We start from the raw sequence: 17,457 nt of genomic DNA on the forward strand, positions 1-17,457 counted from the left end.
TGTGTGTGTGTGTGTGTGTGTGTGTGTGTGTGTGTGTCTGTGTGTGTGTGTGTATGTGTGTGTGTGTGTGTGTGTGTGTGTGTGTGTGTGGGAGCTAGCAACCAAGCATGTATCCAGGCAGCGCACACTTGGCAGTTTAAGCAACACAGACACACACAGACCTCGAACCATCAGTAACAACACCTGGGCAGGCACCTGGGCAGGTGGAGGAACCAAAAGGCAGGAGTTATATAAAGAGGGGTGGAGGGTTACAAAATAAAGAATATATCCATCAACGTATTGTACATGAGAGAAAATGTTAATAAATAAATTCAAAGTTACAAATCTGTTGAAAACTATGATTTGAAGATGAAAAAGTCTGTCTCGTCAGTCCTGTCTGTAGACAGTGGAAGCAGACATCTTGCTGTAATGCCAGCTGCATCTCTCATGGCCTGAGAATCAGACCGCTTCAGCCCACTTGAGTCCGGTTTCTGGACTATATTATCTCCCTCTGATCCGGTTTCCTGGACTGGTTCACCCCTCTTTCGTCCACTTCTTTGGGCTACGCACTTTAGCATCTCTGTCACTACAACAACTGGACCAAGCTTATCCAAGGTTAGCCCCGGGTTAGCCACCGTTAGCCCAAGTGATGGTGGAACCCTCCTTGGTGCTAGTCTTTCTCGAGCCAGGTCAGTCCTCTCACCAGGAACACGAAGGGGCAGCAGGTTTGTCATAATACTCATATGAATTTATAGTTGTTGTAGCATAGATAGGCCGACTCTGAAAGCAGTGCTGTCTTTAAATAAAAAAGTGGATAAATAAAATAGCCACTCCAATGTTGAGCAGAATCACCATGGCAACCAGGATAGAGCTGTAGGCCTGCGTGGGAGAGAGAGAGAGAGAGAGAAAAGGGGAGCATGTCAATAATAAGGACACACACACACACACACACACACACACACACAGAGAAAGCTGTTTTCACACATACATTATATCTAACCTGTACAATACATACAAATGTACACAAGCGTTTAAATTCACCCACTTACCTTTCAAACAACAACCAATACATTTGTTATTACAGCAGCTTGTCATCAATACACCAACAAACATGATATACAGCACAAGCAGCGTATTTAAAGAGAAAGCAAAGGGGAACACAAACTTCTAAACCAATGGTTGTGTGTAGGTGGTGAGGTGGGAGTTTTAATGCAATTTAAAGGATAAAACCACCGTTTTTAACATAAAGGTCAACGACTCTCCTATTTTATCACCATATTCCTATGAAATTGTTGGTGATTTTTAATGTCACATTCATTGGACTGTGCATAACTGCATGTGCATCAATCATTGCACTGCTGTCAGGTGGATTCTGGTAACTGTCACTTCAGCTGGAGGAGGCTATTTTACTAGTTCAGAAAATCCCACAGCCCTGGGGTCTATAAAACCTTTTTTAAAAAAAAACAAAAAAAACAAATGAACTCAAACGCACGGGTGTCAAGTTGAATATAATTCTGTTACATTTTGAAGATGTAAGGTTTTCACCTGACAGCCACAATATTCTCCTGTATTTTAAGCTAGTGACACTGGAGCCTGTTACCAGCTGATTTCAGCCACAGTGTGGTTGATGTTCAGAGGAAACCTGTCTTTCTGAGGATATGAACAAAATCTCCCTACATTACCAATGAACCATGTGTGGCCACTGCATCTATCAGGGCCTGCATTTATCCCATTTAGGATAAGAAATAAGACACATAACGTGACTGAAGTAACTTTTAACAGCAGCTTTCGTGATTAATGCTCAGAGCAGCAATAGCCGATCAGAGAACAGGATTTAACTTACATCTGCCCCAAAGTTCATACTTCAAAATCTCACAATTCACTCATTTTTCTGCAACAACACATCTAATTCTAATTTGTGTCAAATCTCCAACAGCAATTAACATGTGAAAGTAACAACAATCTAATGTATTTAAAAAATGTATGGATTCATGCAGTAAACAAACAGGGATGAAATTGGCTGATGTGGAAATAAAAACAAAAACAAAATGGAGCAGGAAAGAAATCCTTCTTCTTGCATAAGCGGTGCATCAGAGACATCATGAGAGATATCACAATAAGGAGAATTTAGTACCACATTGCCACTGACAAATCAGTGCCAGCTTAATTTGTGGTGTTTGCGCCCATGATAAAGGTTCAAATCAACGGCAAATCAGCTTCAACACATATTGCTTCTATTAACATATTATTTATCGTGACCAATAATATTTTGTGCAATCACTTCCAAAAATGTCTGAGAAGGTATGTGATCACTCTCAGATCTACTCTTAGCTTCTTCTGAACTTCTGGAGTTGTTTTACCTTCAATACAACTTGTAAGATGTAATCAATTAAGTTGTTCTTCCTTCACTTAAGTGTAAAATTTCACATTTAGCAGTTTGATAAACACGAGCTCTTTCTGGAAACTCATGACATAATAAAAATCTCCACATCGAACACAGTATATGGAAAGTACATGAAAAAATGACCCAGCAGCATGTATGCAGTGCAGTGATGAAGGAGCAATTTGCAGCTAAATTCAAATAATACGATCCAGTGTCGATCCCATAGGGAAGCCCACCTCCTCTGACAGAGTAAGGTCAGAGGTCAAGCCTGGCTGTAGCACAGCAGCATGGAGCTGGTGGGGAGTCAGTGTCTTGCTCAATGACACTTCAGCAGATGCTTGCTGACAACCTGGGTCATGTGGGTGAAGGCCAGTCGTTCTGACCACCTGTCCACTGGATAAATATGTGAAAGTGAATCTAGTATATTCACTGACATCGTCATCGATGCAGCAGCTTTTCTTTTTTTTTTTTTTAACCCCTGTGTAGAATTTTACTGGATTTAACATAGAGTATATTTTGGTCTTACTAAAGGATTAATCAAAAGAGGAGGTGCAGATGACCTATGTTTTTAATTAAGTCTACCTCTAAAATAATTTTCACAATAGCTGCAGTGGGAGAGGGAAAATGGGACTCCGAGTAACACTACACACTGATATGAAGCTGCATCGGTGCAACATTGTTGTAAATGAATCTCTCCAGAGTGGCTGCTAACAAGGTTTCTGCTGATCAACTGGGTGATAGGCTTATCCCAGATCTGTGTCATAGTGATTACCAGACCACAGATGATGAAATCCTCTGATCATCCACCTTTTCTACCTCTATTTAGTAAGATTTTTTTTTTTTTTTTATGTTGCAACACGCTGATATTTATACCCTTTCTGAGGTTTTCACACTGAATTTCTACCTCAGACAAGTGGTTGGTTCATTACTGAGTAATTATAATAATAGTTTGACATTTTGGAAAATGCTCTTATTTTCCTTCTTGCCCAGAGTTAGAAGATTGATGTTTTGCTGTTCAATGTTTTATTGTAATCATTAAAGGAGCTAATTGTAAGTTTTGCTATCGCCACATAGTCAACATTAGCATTAACAGCTGCTTCCTTGCCAATGTAGAAGAAATGATGCAAGTTCAGCATCAAACTTGATTCCTTTACTCGCTGTCTCCAGTGGTGCAAAGCAACGCTTTTGTTTTGCTTCTATTTCAATCACTTCTCTTCTACCTACTTTAGTTAGCATGCTAACCAGCTAGCCCTGGCCTGGTTGGCCTGTCTCATCCTGCCCTGAAGATGTAGCGCTGCTCAGAGGGTGTATTATAACCTCTTGTCTTGTAAACGCCACGATGCTTTAAACCTTTGGCAAGACTGGTAAGAAAACAGCTGCCTTAGAGGTGTTATATGGGGGATTTTCTTACCTCTGGACAGAGCTGGGCTAGCTTTTTCCCTCTGCTACCACTCTTCATGCTAAGCTAAGCTAAGTTAAGCAACTGCTGGCTGTAGTGGATGGTGTTCTGATATTACTTAAATCTCTTTAGGGGAAATAAAGTGAGGTGTGGCAGTTTATGTTGATGCATTTTAAACACATCTATCGTTGCCTTTTATAAATCTGAAATGTATTTATATATACCTGTTTCACAGTAATGCATTTTTATACTGATCTATTTCACTTTTTAGTGCAGCACTCTGACAGCCATATATGCTACAATCATTTCTTTAATCCTCAAGTATGACTTGACAGACTTGCCACTAAAAATGCTGAAGTCACAACTACTACTAGTTTTTGATAACAGTTATTTACCTCTTCTACAGCAGAGCTGGTTTATTCTTAATCCTCCTGGTGTGTAAATCCTGCAAATGCACAGAGCATCGTGCAGCCCCCCTCAGGGATAGCAAAGGTCAGGTTAAGTATGATCACAGTACAAAATGTGTGAGCCCTCCCCCCTTTGGTTTCCTTTTCACTTTACCTGAATCTACTGTGAACCATTTTGCTGTCATTAACTTAATCTCTGCACCAGCTCGCTTGACCCCACCAAACACCTTTTATAACAGAATGCACATTATCCTGAGGATGAAGTGCTGGCAGAGAACAAATCATTTTTCTGCCTACTGACATCTTCCCCTGGGCACAGACAACTTACACTGTGAAGCATCCTTTAAAGAGAGGTAACACATATTCTTTTTCAAACATTTATAAAATAAAATCATCATGAAGTTAGTTTTAAAAGCTACAGTTTACCTTAATCAATATGTTTTATATTAATAATGAATCAAATGACTGAGTGATATGAAAAGGATTAGTCACTGTGACAAACCCACAGAAAATTACCTCCCAGCTCTGCAGCTATTTTAGCTAGCTTTGTTTCATGGACACCTTTATCGCCCTTACTACTTCCAGCTGCAGCAGGCAGATGTTTTCAGCAAACAAGCTCTGGTAAACAAATTGTGCTCCACCTGCCCAGCATCACATGGCAGATCTAGATATTAGAGACCAAAGCAGAGCTAAAGGGATAGTGAATAATGGACTTACATACATGTGGCCAAGTCCAAATTAATGTTAATGTTGTGTTATGTCTGTTGAATTGTTGGCATGTTAGCTAACCATCTGCCTTACACACATACAGAGATCGTGCCTTACTGGTAAACTAGATAAGTGTATTCATCACACAACAACAACAATTCCGAATAATTAAAGCAGAGGATTAGAAACAGATGTTGTACAGTGACTTAAAATCCTTGACATAAAAACATCAAGCCCCGATCGAGTAACCTTGGAGTCCTTTCTGATCCTCATCTGAATTTTGAAGCTCACATATAAAATATCACCAACACTGCCTCTTTTATCATCTTAGGAAATACTGCAAAGATACAGCCATATCTCTCCCACGCAGATACCGAGAGACCCACGCATGCTTTTATCACTATCGGGTTTGACTACTGTGCTGTAATGCTTTCTTTTGTGGCCTACCCATGAAAGCTTTAGATAAACTGCAGAGCGGCCAAAACGCAGAAGCATGTGTGCTGACCAGTATGAGAGGACCACATACACACACACACACATGCAAACACACACACCTGTTTTAAAGTCTCTCTGGTAACAGATTCCTCTTTGTACATTTTAAGATTCTGCTGTTAAAAGGGGAGTTTTTCTTTGACACTTTCACCAAGTGCTCGCTCATGGAGGGATGTTGGGTCTCTGTAATCATTATTATAAAGAGTACGGTCTAGACCTGCTCTATATGAAAAGTGAGATAACTGTTCCATGATTTTCCACTAGGACTGATGGAGACGCAGGTTTTTGTGTGTATCATCACATAGTCACAGGTTTATCTGCTCATCAATTCTTCATATTTAAATGATATTTTAATTTCTTTACTTTCTTGATCGTGTTGTCATCGTGCTGAGATTTGTTATTGCGGGCCATGAAAGGTTCGGTCGCCTCGGGACACATCTTCCTATAAATACGAGCCTTTGGGATGCACAGAGGTTCGTTTCTATGTTCCATGATGACGACTAGCTGATGTCTTTGAGTGGACACAGAGGTACAGTTCTATTTTGGAACAGAGTTTTCATGCTACACTGGGTACAATAAAAGAGTAATCCTTCTGTTGTTTCTGCATAATGAGCAATCTTACACGAAAGACGCAATATGAATAAAGCTCAACTGATGGATAGATTTAGAGGACCAGTGTTTGTGTGTGTGTGTGTGTGTGTGTGTGTGTGTGTGTGTGTGTGTGTGTGTGTGTGTGTGTGTGTGTGTGTGTGTGTGTGTGTGTGTGTGTGTGTGTGTGCGTGTGGCTGTGCACATGTGTCAGAGCAACCCCAGTGTTCCCACGGGTTTTGCAGCGCACGCCGTGTGTATATTTATCTGAGTGTGATAGTATCTGTGTATGCTGTGAACCTGTCTTACACAAATCTCACTTTCTTCTCTGCGGCTGCAAACACACACACACACACACACACACACACACACACACACACACACACACACACACACACAAGCACCCCACCTCCACTCACCCCCACCCCCCCTGTCACTGACACACACCCACCGATTGGCCACTGTTGAAGCAAGGCATAAGCTGTTCCCTAGCAACAGAGCACTGGTTAACCAATAGGGGGCCTTCTGTGAGGAAGGGGCTAGTTTGCCAATCTGCTGTTACTAAGGTGCAGAGAGGACCGCTGAGGTTCTCTCCCCGCCTGTATGTCTGTGTGTGTGTCTGTGCGTGTGTGTGTGTGTGTGTGTGTGTTTGTGTATGTTTAAGGCTTCATGTTTTCATGTAGCTGCCAAATACCTTAATTCAGAGTCATCGCACAGTTTCAGACAAATTTGTATGAAAGTGAGCAAGTTGTGTGAGGAGTATGAAACTGCATGTAACAGTTTACACATGTATAGTGTGTGTCTGTGTGTGTGTGTGTGTGTGAGAGAGAGAGAGAGAGAGAGAGAGAGAGAGAAAGAGAGAGAGCGCTTGTATTCAGTGTATGTCTGTAGCGTACGATGTGTGGTTTTCACTCGCTACTGATTTTCCTGTTGGTTTCATTAGCTAATGCCGCTGCCGTATTATCATCCAGGATTAGTGTGGTTAGGGCCATCCACCAGCGTGAGTCAAGACGTAGCCAAAAAATTATATTATAACAGCGTAATCCCCTCTGCTTGCTCATAGGACAAAAAAAAATCTTTCTTTATTTCACAAGGTTAAACCTTGTGCCTCTCCCCCAGGATTATCTTAATATGTGGGATAACATTGTGTTATGTCACTGGGGATGGGATGTATCCTCATGACAGTGGGCAACAAATCCTTTTAGTCAAATCAATGTGTGGCAGTGACATGACAGATATGACAAATGCACTGTACACTGCTGTCCAGTGAGACATAAAGGCCAAACAAAGCCATGCAGAGGTCTGAACTACTAAAACTTAAAGCTGCTATCATCGATATTTGCATATTTTTAACGACGGATAAAATGGCACGTAAAGAGAAGTATGATGCTCGTAGTGGGGAACCAAGAGAATTATCAACTGACTCTGCAGTTCTTCTCAGTTCTACAGAGTTTTATGGCGATTTCAACTTATTGCTGCAGTTTAACGGAACTGAAACTTCAATGTTTCAGTTCACTCTCATCAGGGTTTCCAGCTGGCAGCTGTTTTCAACAAGAACAAAAAAAGAAAAAACGCTGATAAACCCACTGCCACTACCTGCCCAGCACCACCTGGCAGCTAGATGGTGAACATAATGGAGAATTTAGCCGTTGAAGAGCCAGATATTTCCCTTTCCCAAAACAGAGCACAAAGTAGAGAGAATATTGGACTTAGATTCATCATGTTGCCAGAAACACAACTATAAATGAATGCTAATTTTTCTACATCTAATTTTTTGGTTTAGGGTTGTCTTTCTTGGTTTCCAGTGAAGGAAAATTGAATTAGCACACAATTGTATTTTCTGCAGTAGCGTACTTCTAACTTTGTGGCAACATTTCGGTGACGGCTCTTTTCCTGCTTCAACATGACATTGACCCCCGTCCATAAAGAAATGGTTTTCATAGTTTGGTGTGGAAGAACTTGACTGGCCTGCACAAAGCCCTGAGCTCGACCCCATCAAGCCGATCTTACGAATGCTGTTGTGGCTGAATGGGAGCAAATCCCCGCAGCCAGGTTCTAAAATCTGGCGAAAAGCCTTCCCAGAAAAGTGGAGGCTGTTGCAGCAGCAGATTATTGCTCGCGGTTTTCAGAATAACATGGTCATCAGTCATAAATGGGTCAATCATAAATGGTGCAATGTTCCAGTGCCTACATGCTTTAGGCCATATCTTGTAGCGTGATCAGTAAAATGTTCACTTTTTACTGACTATTCCTAATAATATGCCAAACTTGTAGAGAACATTTACATCTAGCATATACAGAGCAACATGATCATTCATTCAGAGGTGTGTTTATGTGCACCTGTCCAATGTATATCCAATATTAACTCTCCTTGTAGCTCTGTTTTTGATCTTCACCAACTTCACTTGAGGGAAATCTCTGACTCTGCAGCTGCTAAATGCTCCTCTACATTCACCAGCTGCAGTTGAAAATATGTGATTAATTTTTTTTGGTTATATTTCGGTAGCTGTGATAAACTTAAAAGAAATAAAAACAACTTCACTGTGGAAGAACTTTTGATCCTCAGGAAATTGCCTCTTGACCCTCTCCACAGGGAGGTCAGAGGTGAGACTCAGCTATAGATGCACTGCCTGTGTCTGTCTGCACTGACGGACACCTCAGCAGAGTGGAAGCTGTTTGTTTGGCCCTCTGCTCGTGCTGTGCCGAAGCGCTACCCACAACAGTACACCCAAAAAAACTATTTAATCCTCTAATCCTCTAGGCTGTGGTTTTAAACCAGGAAATTTTCACAGGGTTGAGAGTTTTGTTGTTGTATTTTGTGTCAACAGGCACATAATTGTAGCAGCGTTACACATCACATTAACACAGATTAAAAGCTACAAAAGTCAACTTTGCACCAATTGAATGTTTGTAGGAATAGAAATGTTAGACTGTTTATTTACAGAGGGTGGGGACATTCAGTCCCAGTCATCACCAGTTTTATGAAACACAAATGTTGCCTTGTGCAGCTTTAAACTTGCCTCTCAGACTGGGTTAAGTGTGTGTTTGTGTGGTGTTAGTCAGCGCAGTGTGAGTCTTACCGAGCTGCCTTTGCTCTGCGTGAGGCTGTGGTCCTGCTGCTCCGGTGTGATGGGTGAGGACTTCAGAGGGGGGGAGAGGGTGAGGTCCCGGCGCAGAGGCCGTGAATCCATCTTCTCCCCCGGTCTGTCCAGCTTGTGCACTGAGTCTTTACCCCCCTCTTTCCCCTCTCTTCCTTCCCTCCCTTCCCTCCCATCACGGTTCTTGTGTCTCTGTCGCTGCACAGCGTGTGAGCGCCCCTCTCCGTGAGCGTGACTGTGCCCGTGCCTCTCCTCCCCGTGCCCATGGGGCTTATGGGTAGTGGAGTCTCTGGGCTGTAAAGGCTTCATCTCCATCTCGTAGTTGCTAATTTTCTCCTCGTCCTGCTCCAGCAGCCGACCTCCCCTGCCGTGCACACCCCTGTGCCCGGACGTCCAGGAGGCAGATGAGGACGACTCCGTCCACCTGTCCCCTCTGGCCTGTCTGTGATTGGATGAGCCGTGCTCCCGTGATTTGTGATTGGAGGAGCTGTGTTTGTGTCCGTTGGTCCGACTCGCTCCTCGTCCACTGACCCCACCTCCTCCTTTTGACAACATCCCTCTCCTCTTGTCCTCGCTCCAGCTATTGGCTCGCGGGTACTCCCCCTTTCCTCCTCCTCCACTGCCTTCACCTCCTCCGCTACCTCCCTCCATCAACACCTGGATCTCTGTCTTCCCTCCTCCCCCACCTTTCTCACTCCGTTCCCCTCCCTCCTTACCCCTGTCTCCGTGGTCCACAGCAGTCTGCCGGTGGAAGCGGGCACTCTTGCTGCGCTGGGTTGGCCGGGCAGGGGGAGGCGGGGTGTGAGGAGGCGAGGATGAAGGGGGGCTGAGGTCAGGGGTGGCAGCGTCGTTAGAGGGGTCGTCAGAGGCCACACTCTTCACGTAAAGATCGGGACTGTCGGCTGTGCCAGCGCTACTCGACAACCCCTCACCCTCCACCTCGCTGGACACCTGACGTTTGGGACGCTGCACCTCCATACCTACAAAAGACAGGACATCAGAAAGACAGTGGACATTTAGGGAGGAGGTGAAGCTGCACAGTCATCACAGAATACTACTTAAAACTTGTTTAAAAGTCTCAACAACACAATGAGTATCTGATATTTACATACATGTAATCTCAGTGGACTGTGGGTGGGGAGGAAGGTTAACTCTATTAAATGCATTTTTTTTTTACATTTTCTTTAAATTAAAATGAACTTCTATTTAACTTGTACAAGGACAAACAAATAAAAAAAATAAAAAAAGGTTGCAGGCATTGTAATGGGACATGTGAGTGTGATGCTGACGTGGGGAGAGAGAACACAACCTGCAGGTGTGACTCCACTCACAGGCACTTTCTCGTCTTCTGTGATGTTGGGAAATAAACCACTGATTTGCATACATATGATTTTTGTTTTATTTTAAGATTATTTGTCGGGAATTTTGCCTTCGTTCGACAGGAGAGACTGTTAGGATATTGATATGTGCCTCCACCAGAAGTCCACATGCAAATAATTTCAGTAGAAAGGGGCTGTGCAAAAAATGCTATGGTTGGGAGAGAAGTTAAAACTAACTTATATTTAATTTTATAAGAAAACAAGACAAAAGCAAGACCCCTTACAATATTAATATTTTCATTGGAACCCACATTTAATTAAAAAAACAAACAACAACAAAAAAAAAACACAATCTCTCACAGTCTCTTCGTTTTTATCTGCGATCAGATGCAACAGAAACTCTAGGGTAGAAGATGATGCCCGGGTTATCAACACAAATACAAAATGTCAGCACTGATGCTTGTTGACATAGATGTCCTCACAATAACACGGACAAACAGACAGCTGCTGAGAGCGGAAGAGATGGCAAAAGAACAATCACTGTCAACTCAGGTATGTGTGTGTGTGGGAGCGTACAGTACGTGTCATGAGGTCGGTGTATGCGAGTGTGCGTCAGGGTGCATGTTCTTGTGGGTTGGCTACCTGCGGTGCTGTATAGGTGTGAGTGACAAAGGCAGAAACTCAAAGCTGGAGGGTGGTTGGCACTGACCTTTATCACCAACCCACACACACATGTACACACACATGTACACACACATGTGTACACACACACACACACACACGTTATGTGTTTTGTTTGTTCACGCATGTGTACACACACGTGTTGTTGTGTGTCTGTCTGCTTGGTAGATTATGGACATGTGCTTCATATGGGTGTATACATGTGTGTGTGCTCACCATTTCCTGGGTGCTGGAAGGAAGGGGAGAACTGCTTGGCGGTGACCCGGGCCATACGACTCTCCTCCTGGGCTTTCTGAGCTGCTCCCACCGCTGCCTCTGATTTACCCTGTGCATGGGCCGTCCTGACACACAGACGACAGGGAGCAGAGCAGAACCAGTACGATAAATACAGCAAACTTTAACTTTTAACACTCAAAAATGAGAGAAGAATAGAAACAGAATCATTGGCTGTTCTGTCCAAAACTAATTCCTTTAAGAACTAAGGACAGTTGGTTGGAAGGAAGGAGGTAAAGAAGGGAATAGAAAACCATTGTCCGAAAATACTGTAGGTGAAAGAAAAAACAGGAACTGACCTTTGGGACAATAAAACTGCTCATAGTGCACCACAATGTTTCAGTTTTTCTCTGATAAAGAGGTATTTGGGGTTGAACCCTGGTTTATTCAATATGCACCAGACCCTCAGACCACAACCAGTTCACCTCCATATTCCTGTGATTGTTGCCCAAAGGGTGGGATACTTTCCGACGTGAACCCATTCCCAAGTTCAAGTTGAGCTAACTCAATGCAAATTAGAGAAGCGCATCTGTTGCTAGATTTACCGACTTTTCAGACCCCATCAGAAACTTTTTTCACTTTCTCTCTAGCAAATGTTTGGACAAACCTCGGCTACTTTCCACACAAGACAGTCACCAGTGTTGCCCCGCAAGTACCTCCCCTACATATAGCTGAAATCACAGCACGGCTGTTGCCTTTAACTTGTTTGTGTGTTTGGTGATTTTGATCGACGACGTCACGATTATAAAATCAGGATTTTATCGGTGCAGAGCAGCAGATTGGAAAGTCACTATTAGACAACAGAAACTGAACTGTATATTAAATTACTGTTTATGTGAGCACAGTGAGTAGGAGAGAAGCATTTATTAGGTTTTGACCCAGTCGTTACCTAGCAGGCCAGCTACGTAGAAAGATGACACTCTTAATCTCACCGACTAAGATCTGTTTCTCAAACCAGCACAAACAGCCATCAGTTAGCATCTCACAATGACTGAATTACTGAATCAATCTGAGATGTGAACACTGATTTAGTATCTATTTCTCATTCTCCTCAGTGGATAAATATTGACACACTCAGGACCTTTTCCTCTGTGATTAAAGAACTTAAATAATACATCTACAAACAATCACATCGTGGCTGGGCCCATATGAGGCATTTGTTTTCGGGCTATTGTTATTGAAAGAATATGCGGCTTCATTCATATTTGAGTTATCTCTTCTAATGCATCTTGTTACGGCTGACCGATCTCATTATAAAAGACACCTGAGTCAGGGTTAGAAACACACACACACACACACACACACACACACACACACAGCATGTGGGCATCTACATATTACATGATGCCTCACACAGTCGCAGGAGGGAGGACAATTACCACAGCACTGCCGTGTGATGAGGAGGCAGTATGTATTCATCTGTTTACAGGCACTGTCATCTTTTGCTTGGAAATGGGTTTACCATCAAAAAATAATTTATCTCTCTCTCTCTCTCTCTCTCTGCCTGAAGGGGTTTTCACATCTCCTCCATCTCTTTAACTGCTCCTTTACAGCCCCCTTTTCATATCTCTCTCATTCTTTCTTTTATTTCTGCCCATTTTCCTTTCTGCCTCTCCCTAATTGCTCCTTTCTTCTTCATCTCAATCCCCCCCTTTTCATCTGCCTCTCGTCCCACCCTCTCTTTCTTTCTCTCTGGCTATATCAAGTAGATCTTTTCTCTCAATTACAACCTTCTCCTCACCTCCGTCTCTCTCTTTCAATTCGTCTGTCTTTCTCTGTTTTTCCAGAGGGCTCTCGAGTCGCGTACAATAGCCTCTCCAGCCCTCCCTCCCCCTCTTCCTCGCTCCCTCTCGCTGGACAGTAACAGTCTTGATGCAGTGTTGCATGTCGATGGCTATTGATTTTTTCCTCTCTGCCTCTCTGTTTCTCTTTACCCCTCTCTGCACTCTCTGCCAACACTGCTATGCCAGGCCCACAGTATACTCAACACCGCCATGTGTGTGCGTGCACGCCTGTTGGTTGTGGGGGAGGTGAGGTGTAAGGAAGGAGAAGAAGAACTACCTTACTGTTTCACATGACACAATCACATGTAGATTTTTTTTTTTTTGTTGTTGTTTTTTTGTAGAAATGCAACATTTACAAGATTTAGGAATAAGATTTGTCAGGAATAAACTGCTTCCTGTGCTAATCTGGAACAACCTGCTCTCACCTTGGTACTCAACACAACACGAAAGACTCCTTTAATCTCTCTCTCTCTCTCTCTCGCCTCTCCCCTCCTCTCTCTCTCTCTCTCTCTCTCTCTCTCTCCCTCCTTCCCTCCACAACTTCCGAACCCACTCCCGTCTTCCCCAGGAACAACCTGTTTCTGGATGAATCAACTGCCTGGAGAGAAAAGAGCTGCCTGTTCAAAGGGGGCTCGATTATACAACACAACATCCTGTCCAAAAGAAAAAAGAGAAAGAGTTTGCAGAGGGAGGGCAAGAAGAGAGAAAAAAGAAAGAGAGATGGAGTGAGGTGATGAGGAGGGAGGGAGGGAGACAGGAGAGTGTGTGACAAAAGGAGAGGTACCGAGGGTGAGCATGTAATGCAGAGAGGCACGGGGAGATACTGAAAAGGAAGAAAGAAGACGGAGTTAAAAGGTGTTACATATGCAACATTAATGAATCATTACCAGATTAATTGTGAGACAGCGTAATTACAGCGGTGCCTCAAAGACTGACAACCTCTACATTAAAGCTAAAGGAGCGGAGGGAGGGACAAGCAGCAATGTCTTCTTTATGACAGGAAGGCGCTTGATAATAGCACTGACAGAGCTGCCTGTTGTTACTGCTATAGTTTCATATTGGCCTGGGATTTAATGAAGTATCAGCATATATCTACTTTCAATGTGTATCATGTTGATATGACAACATTATCATCATATAAAACTAATTATAAAACTGTAATTAAAAAGCAGCAAAATTTTTTTTTTTTTTTTACGTTTGAAAAGTTTTATTATAAGTGATTCTGCATTTATTTGCCATATTATGTTATCAAAAGTGGTTAAAGTGGTAAAATAGTCAATTAGTGGTGAAGTAATTAATTGATTTGCAATTTTGATAACTGTGTAGTCATTTAAATCCTCCATTAAGGCACAAATTCAAGAGCTTACAGCTTTGCTAGTGGTTCTGAGGCTTCGCATGGTGCTAAGATCGGCATGCTAACGTGCTCGTAGTGACAAAGCTAGCATGATTTTGTTTAGCGTGTATAATTTTAAACATGTTCACAGTTAATCTGTTGGCATGCTAACATTTGATAATTAGCACTAAACACAAAGTACAGTTGAGGCTGACGGGAATGTTATTAGTTTTGCAGGTATTTTGTCATTAAATAAAATATTGGACAAATTGAACTTTTGACCAAATGATTAGAGGAATCACCAAAAGTCTATAATAATAATAAACAACGGGTCTTCAATTTTACAAAGAAGTAAACAAAAGCTGGTTTCTCATTTCTAGCTGATGACTGGGAATATTGGCAGCTGAAATGATGAACACAGTACAAATGAAAACTGTGATTAATTGAACCCAGTTTGGATGCTTACTATAGCAAAACATTATTGGAAAAGCAACAAAGAGGTTAGAATTTTGCTTTTAAGGTTTGTATTTTCAAACAAAATGTTCCACTTTTACAAGAAAAAAGGTTTTGAGATTGAGGACTGACACGTGATTTTGCAAAGCTTACACTTATCTTGAGAAGCGCTGAACTCTGATAGCTCCTTAACTCTAGTAGCATCTGGTCTTCCACATGGATGTTCAAGGAGAAAAGGGGATTTTTCTAAAGTAATCCTTAGCTAACGATGTCTCTTTGGCTTTGAAAGTTATGCTAGGTTACTAGTGTAGGTTGTAAGCTAGCTGCCAGACATGCTAACGTTTAAAGCTTACTTTAGAGCAGGTAAATACACTGTTTCTTAAAATATGATCTTGTGTTTTGATTTGGTAAAGCTACAAACCAATTACACAATTCTCCAAACTCTTTACATACAGTGCATGACTCTTACCACAGCACCATTGCACATCGCATCAACGTGGAGAAATCCACAAAAAAGTCTGAGAGGTCTGCCGTGCCCAGTTACCTTAGCTGGGTTATGATCGGACAATTACTGTCTGGGGAAGGTGTTATGCAAAAGGTCAATTAAACTTAGGTATCACAATCACTCTGACAGAGGTATGTTGGTGATTAAAATGCTACATGTAGCACCTTTAAGAGGAAATGAGCAGGGATGCAATGGCCAAAAGGACGAGGGAGATAACAGGCCGCGAAGACGAGGAGAACCAAAACAAACACAAGATGAAAGAGATAGACAGAGGAAGACAACGTAGCACAACGAGGTGAGGGGAGGAGAGAGACAGGGAGATGAAAGTCTAATCCAGGACTCCTGCACTAAGCTCTTCCATCATGTCACTCTGAACCAGCTGATGATGATGAGGATGATTCATACCTGAATATCTAACAGAGCTTTCCGGTTTGCATCACAGCTAATAGTGTCTGCGTGTCTGCGTGTGTGTGTGTGTGTGTGTGTGTGTGTGCGCGTGTGTGTGTGTTGGGCTCTAGGCTTGCTGATGAAACGAGGTCACAGGATTGCAGTGAATGGCTCCATCCACAACGCACGGTGAGTCGTGTACTGTCTGGTACTTACTGCAGGTAGCCTGATGCCACATCAGTTACCTCAGCACCTGTGACAACGGTACAGTGATCATCAGCTGACCTCACACATGGTATCATACACATACATACAAATCCATGATTTACTGCAACATCAGGCAGGTGGACAGCTGACACACTGACATTTCTACCAGCTCCAGGGTTCTGCCCTGGAGTTGACCTTTGACCTCAGCCTCCTCGTGGCACGGACCACGCACATCATCCCCAAGAAGCTGGATGACTGTTCAGAAATGCTTTTTTTTTTTTTTTTTTAGGAACACACACACTGCAGGAAGTTAGAGAAAGAGCCGCATCATCCTTGAACCACTTTGCCACGGGGCTTTCATTTAGCTCCAAGAAAGAATATCTGCAGCAATTATCCTGTGACTGTGTTTCACCTCTCAGGGCTTCTCCTGGTGTTCCACAAGGAAATACCCTGCTGCTCTGTTCTGGGACACACAGAGAGAAAGAGGGAGGGAGGCTGTCCTGTCCTGGGCTGTGCTGTGCTGCTGCCTAAATCTGGGTTAGACATCTCTGTGCGTGTGTGCATGTGTGTGTGTGTGTGTATGTGTGTGTGTGGAAGAGCTGGTTTACAGGCCAGGCTTTAACTGTATGTACAGTTAGGTAAGGCTGCAGTGTGAAGTTGGATTTCTGCTATTATCCAAAAAAAAAAAACCCTGCAGACTACATCACCTATCTGGATTACCTTGGCAAATATTCAGAGCATCACAGCTTTGCTACTCGTCTAATTAGTAAAATCGGCATGTTACCTCCTGCTCCTGCTGACAGTGTGGTGAGCACTTAAAGCTGCTTCTGTTTCAAAGAGCTGACCCCAGACACCGAAAAACATGCTATGGTTTTTAAATCTAGTACAAAGTTTGGGCTTCGACTATTTCTAAATGTAGTTGTCAGCTGTTTCTAGGGAGATAATGGCAATGATCATGTATTATCTAACGCATAAAAGAGAAGTCAAAGAGTGTAACAGGTGAAGCACAGAGCGTCTACATGCGGGAAACTAAAGTCTTTCTGAGCAGCTTGGAGTATACGGATGTTTTATTGTTCTTTATCTAAGCACTTTAACTTATTCAATTATTTTCTGGGTTTCAAGAGCTGATTTCAAGGGGTTGTTTAGCTCAGCTCTGAGATTACTGGCAAAACACAAAGATCCCTTGCACAGCGTAATCACTGACCCTACACAAGCCATCAGCTAAGACGTATGTGTTTTAGATCACCTCTATTTAAAACAAATAAAAGAGAGTTTGGTTTTATTCCAGAGACCATTAGATTTATGAACTGCCACAGTACAAGAAGTGGTCAGTTCTCATTGTATATAGCCTGATAAATACATTTGCACACCTTGTTAGGTTTAGGAAAACATCGTGGTTTGGGTCAACATACAGCAAGTACTTTCTCAAGGTTATAGGACCTTTGCTGTCATGGAAAAACA

General features: G+C 42.6%; 1 protein-coding gene across 1 annotated transcript in view; it reads right to left on the bottom strand.

Annotated features, from left to right (window-relative positions):
- Positions 1-377: 377 nt before the first annotated feature.
- The window catches only part of jph3 (junctophilin 3), a 39,576-nt gene continuing 22,496 nt past the window's right edge, over positions 378-17,457 (bottom strand). Inside the window, exons 4-7 of the mRNA XM_022746249.1 lie at positions 11,271-11,395; positions 9,771-10,034; positions 9,037-9,731; positions 378-858 (exon numbers count right to left, since the gene is read on the bottom strand). Of these exons, the coding sequence (XP_022601970.1) occupies positions 778-858; positions 9,037-9,731; positions 9,771-10,034; positions 11,271-11,395 (1,165 nt within the window). The 3' untranslated portion in view covers positions 378-777. The remainder of the gene's footprint in view (positions 859-9,036; positions 9,732-9,770; positions 10,035-11,270; positions 11,396-17,457) is intronic.

This window comes from Seriola dumerili, unplaced genomic scaffold (assembly GCF_002260705.1).
Source record: "Seriola dumerili isolate Sdu_G_001 unplaced genomic scaffold, Sdu_1.0 BDQW01000097.1, whole genome shotgun sequence".
In the NCBI taxonomy this organism is placed as follows: Eukaryota; Metazoa; Chordata; class Actinopteri; order Carangiformes; family Carangidae; genus Seriola; species Seriola dumerili.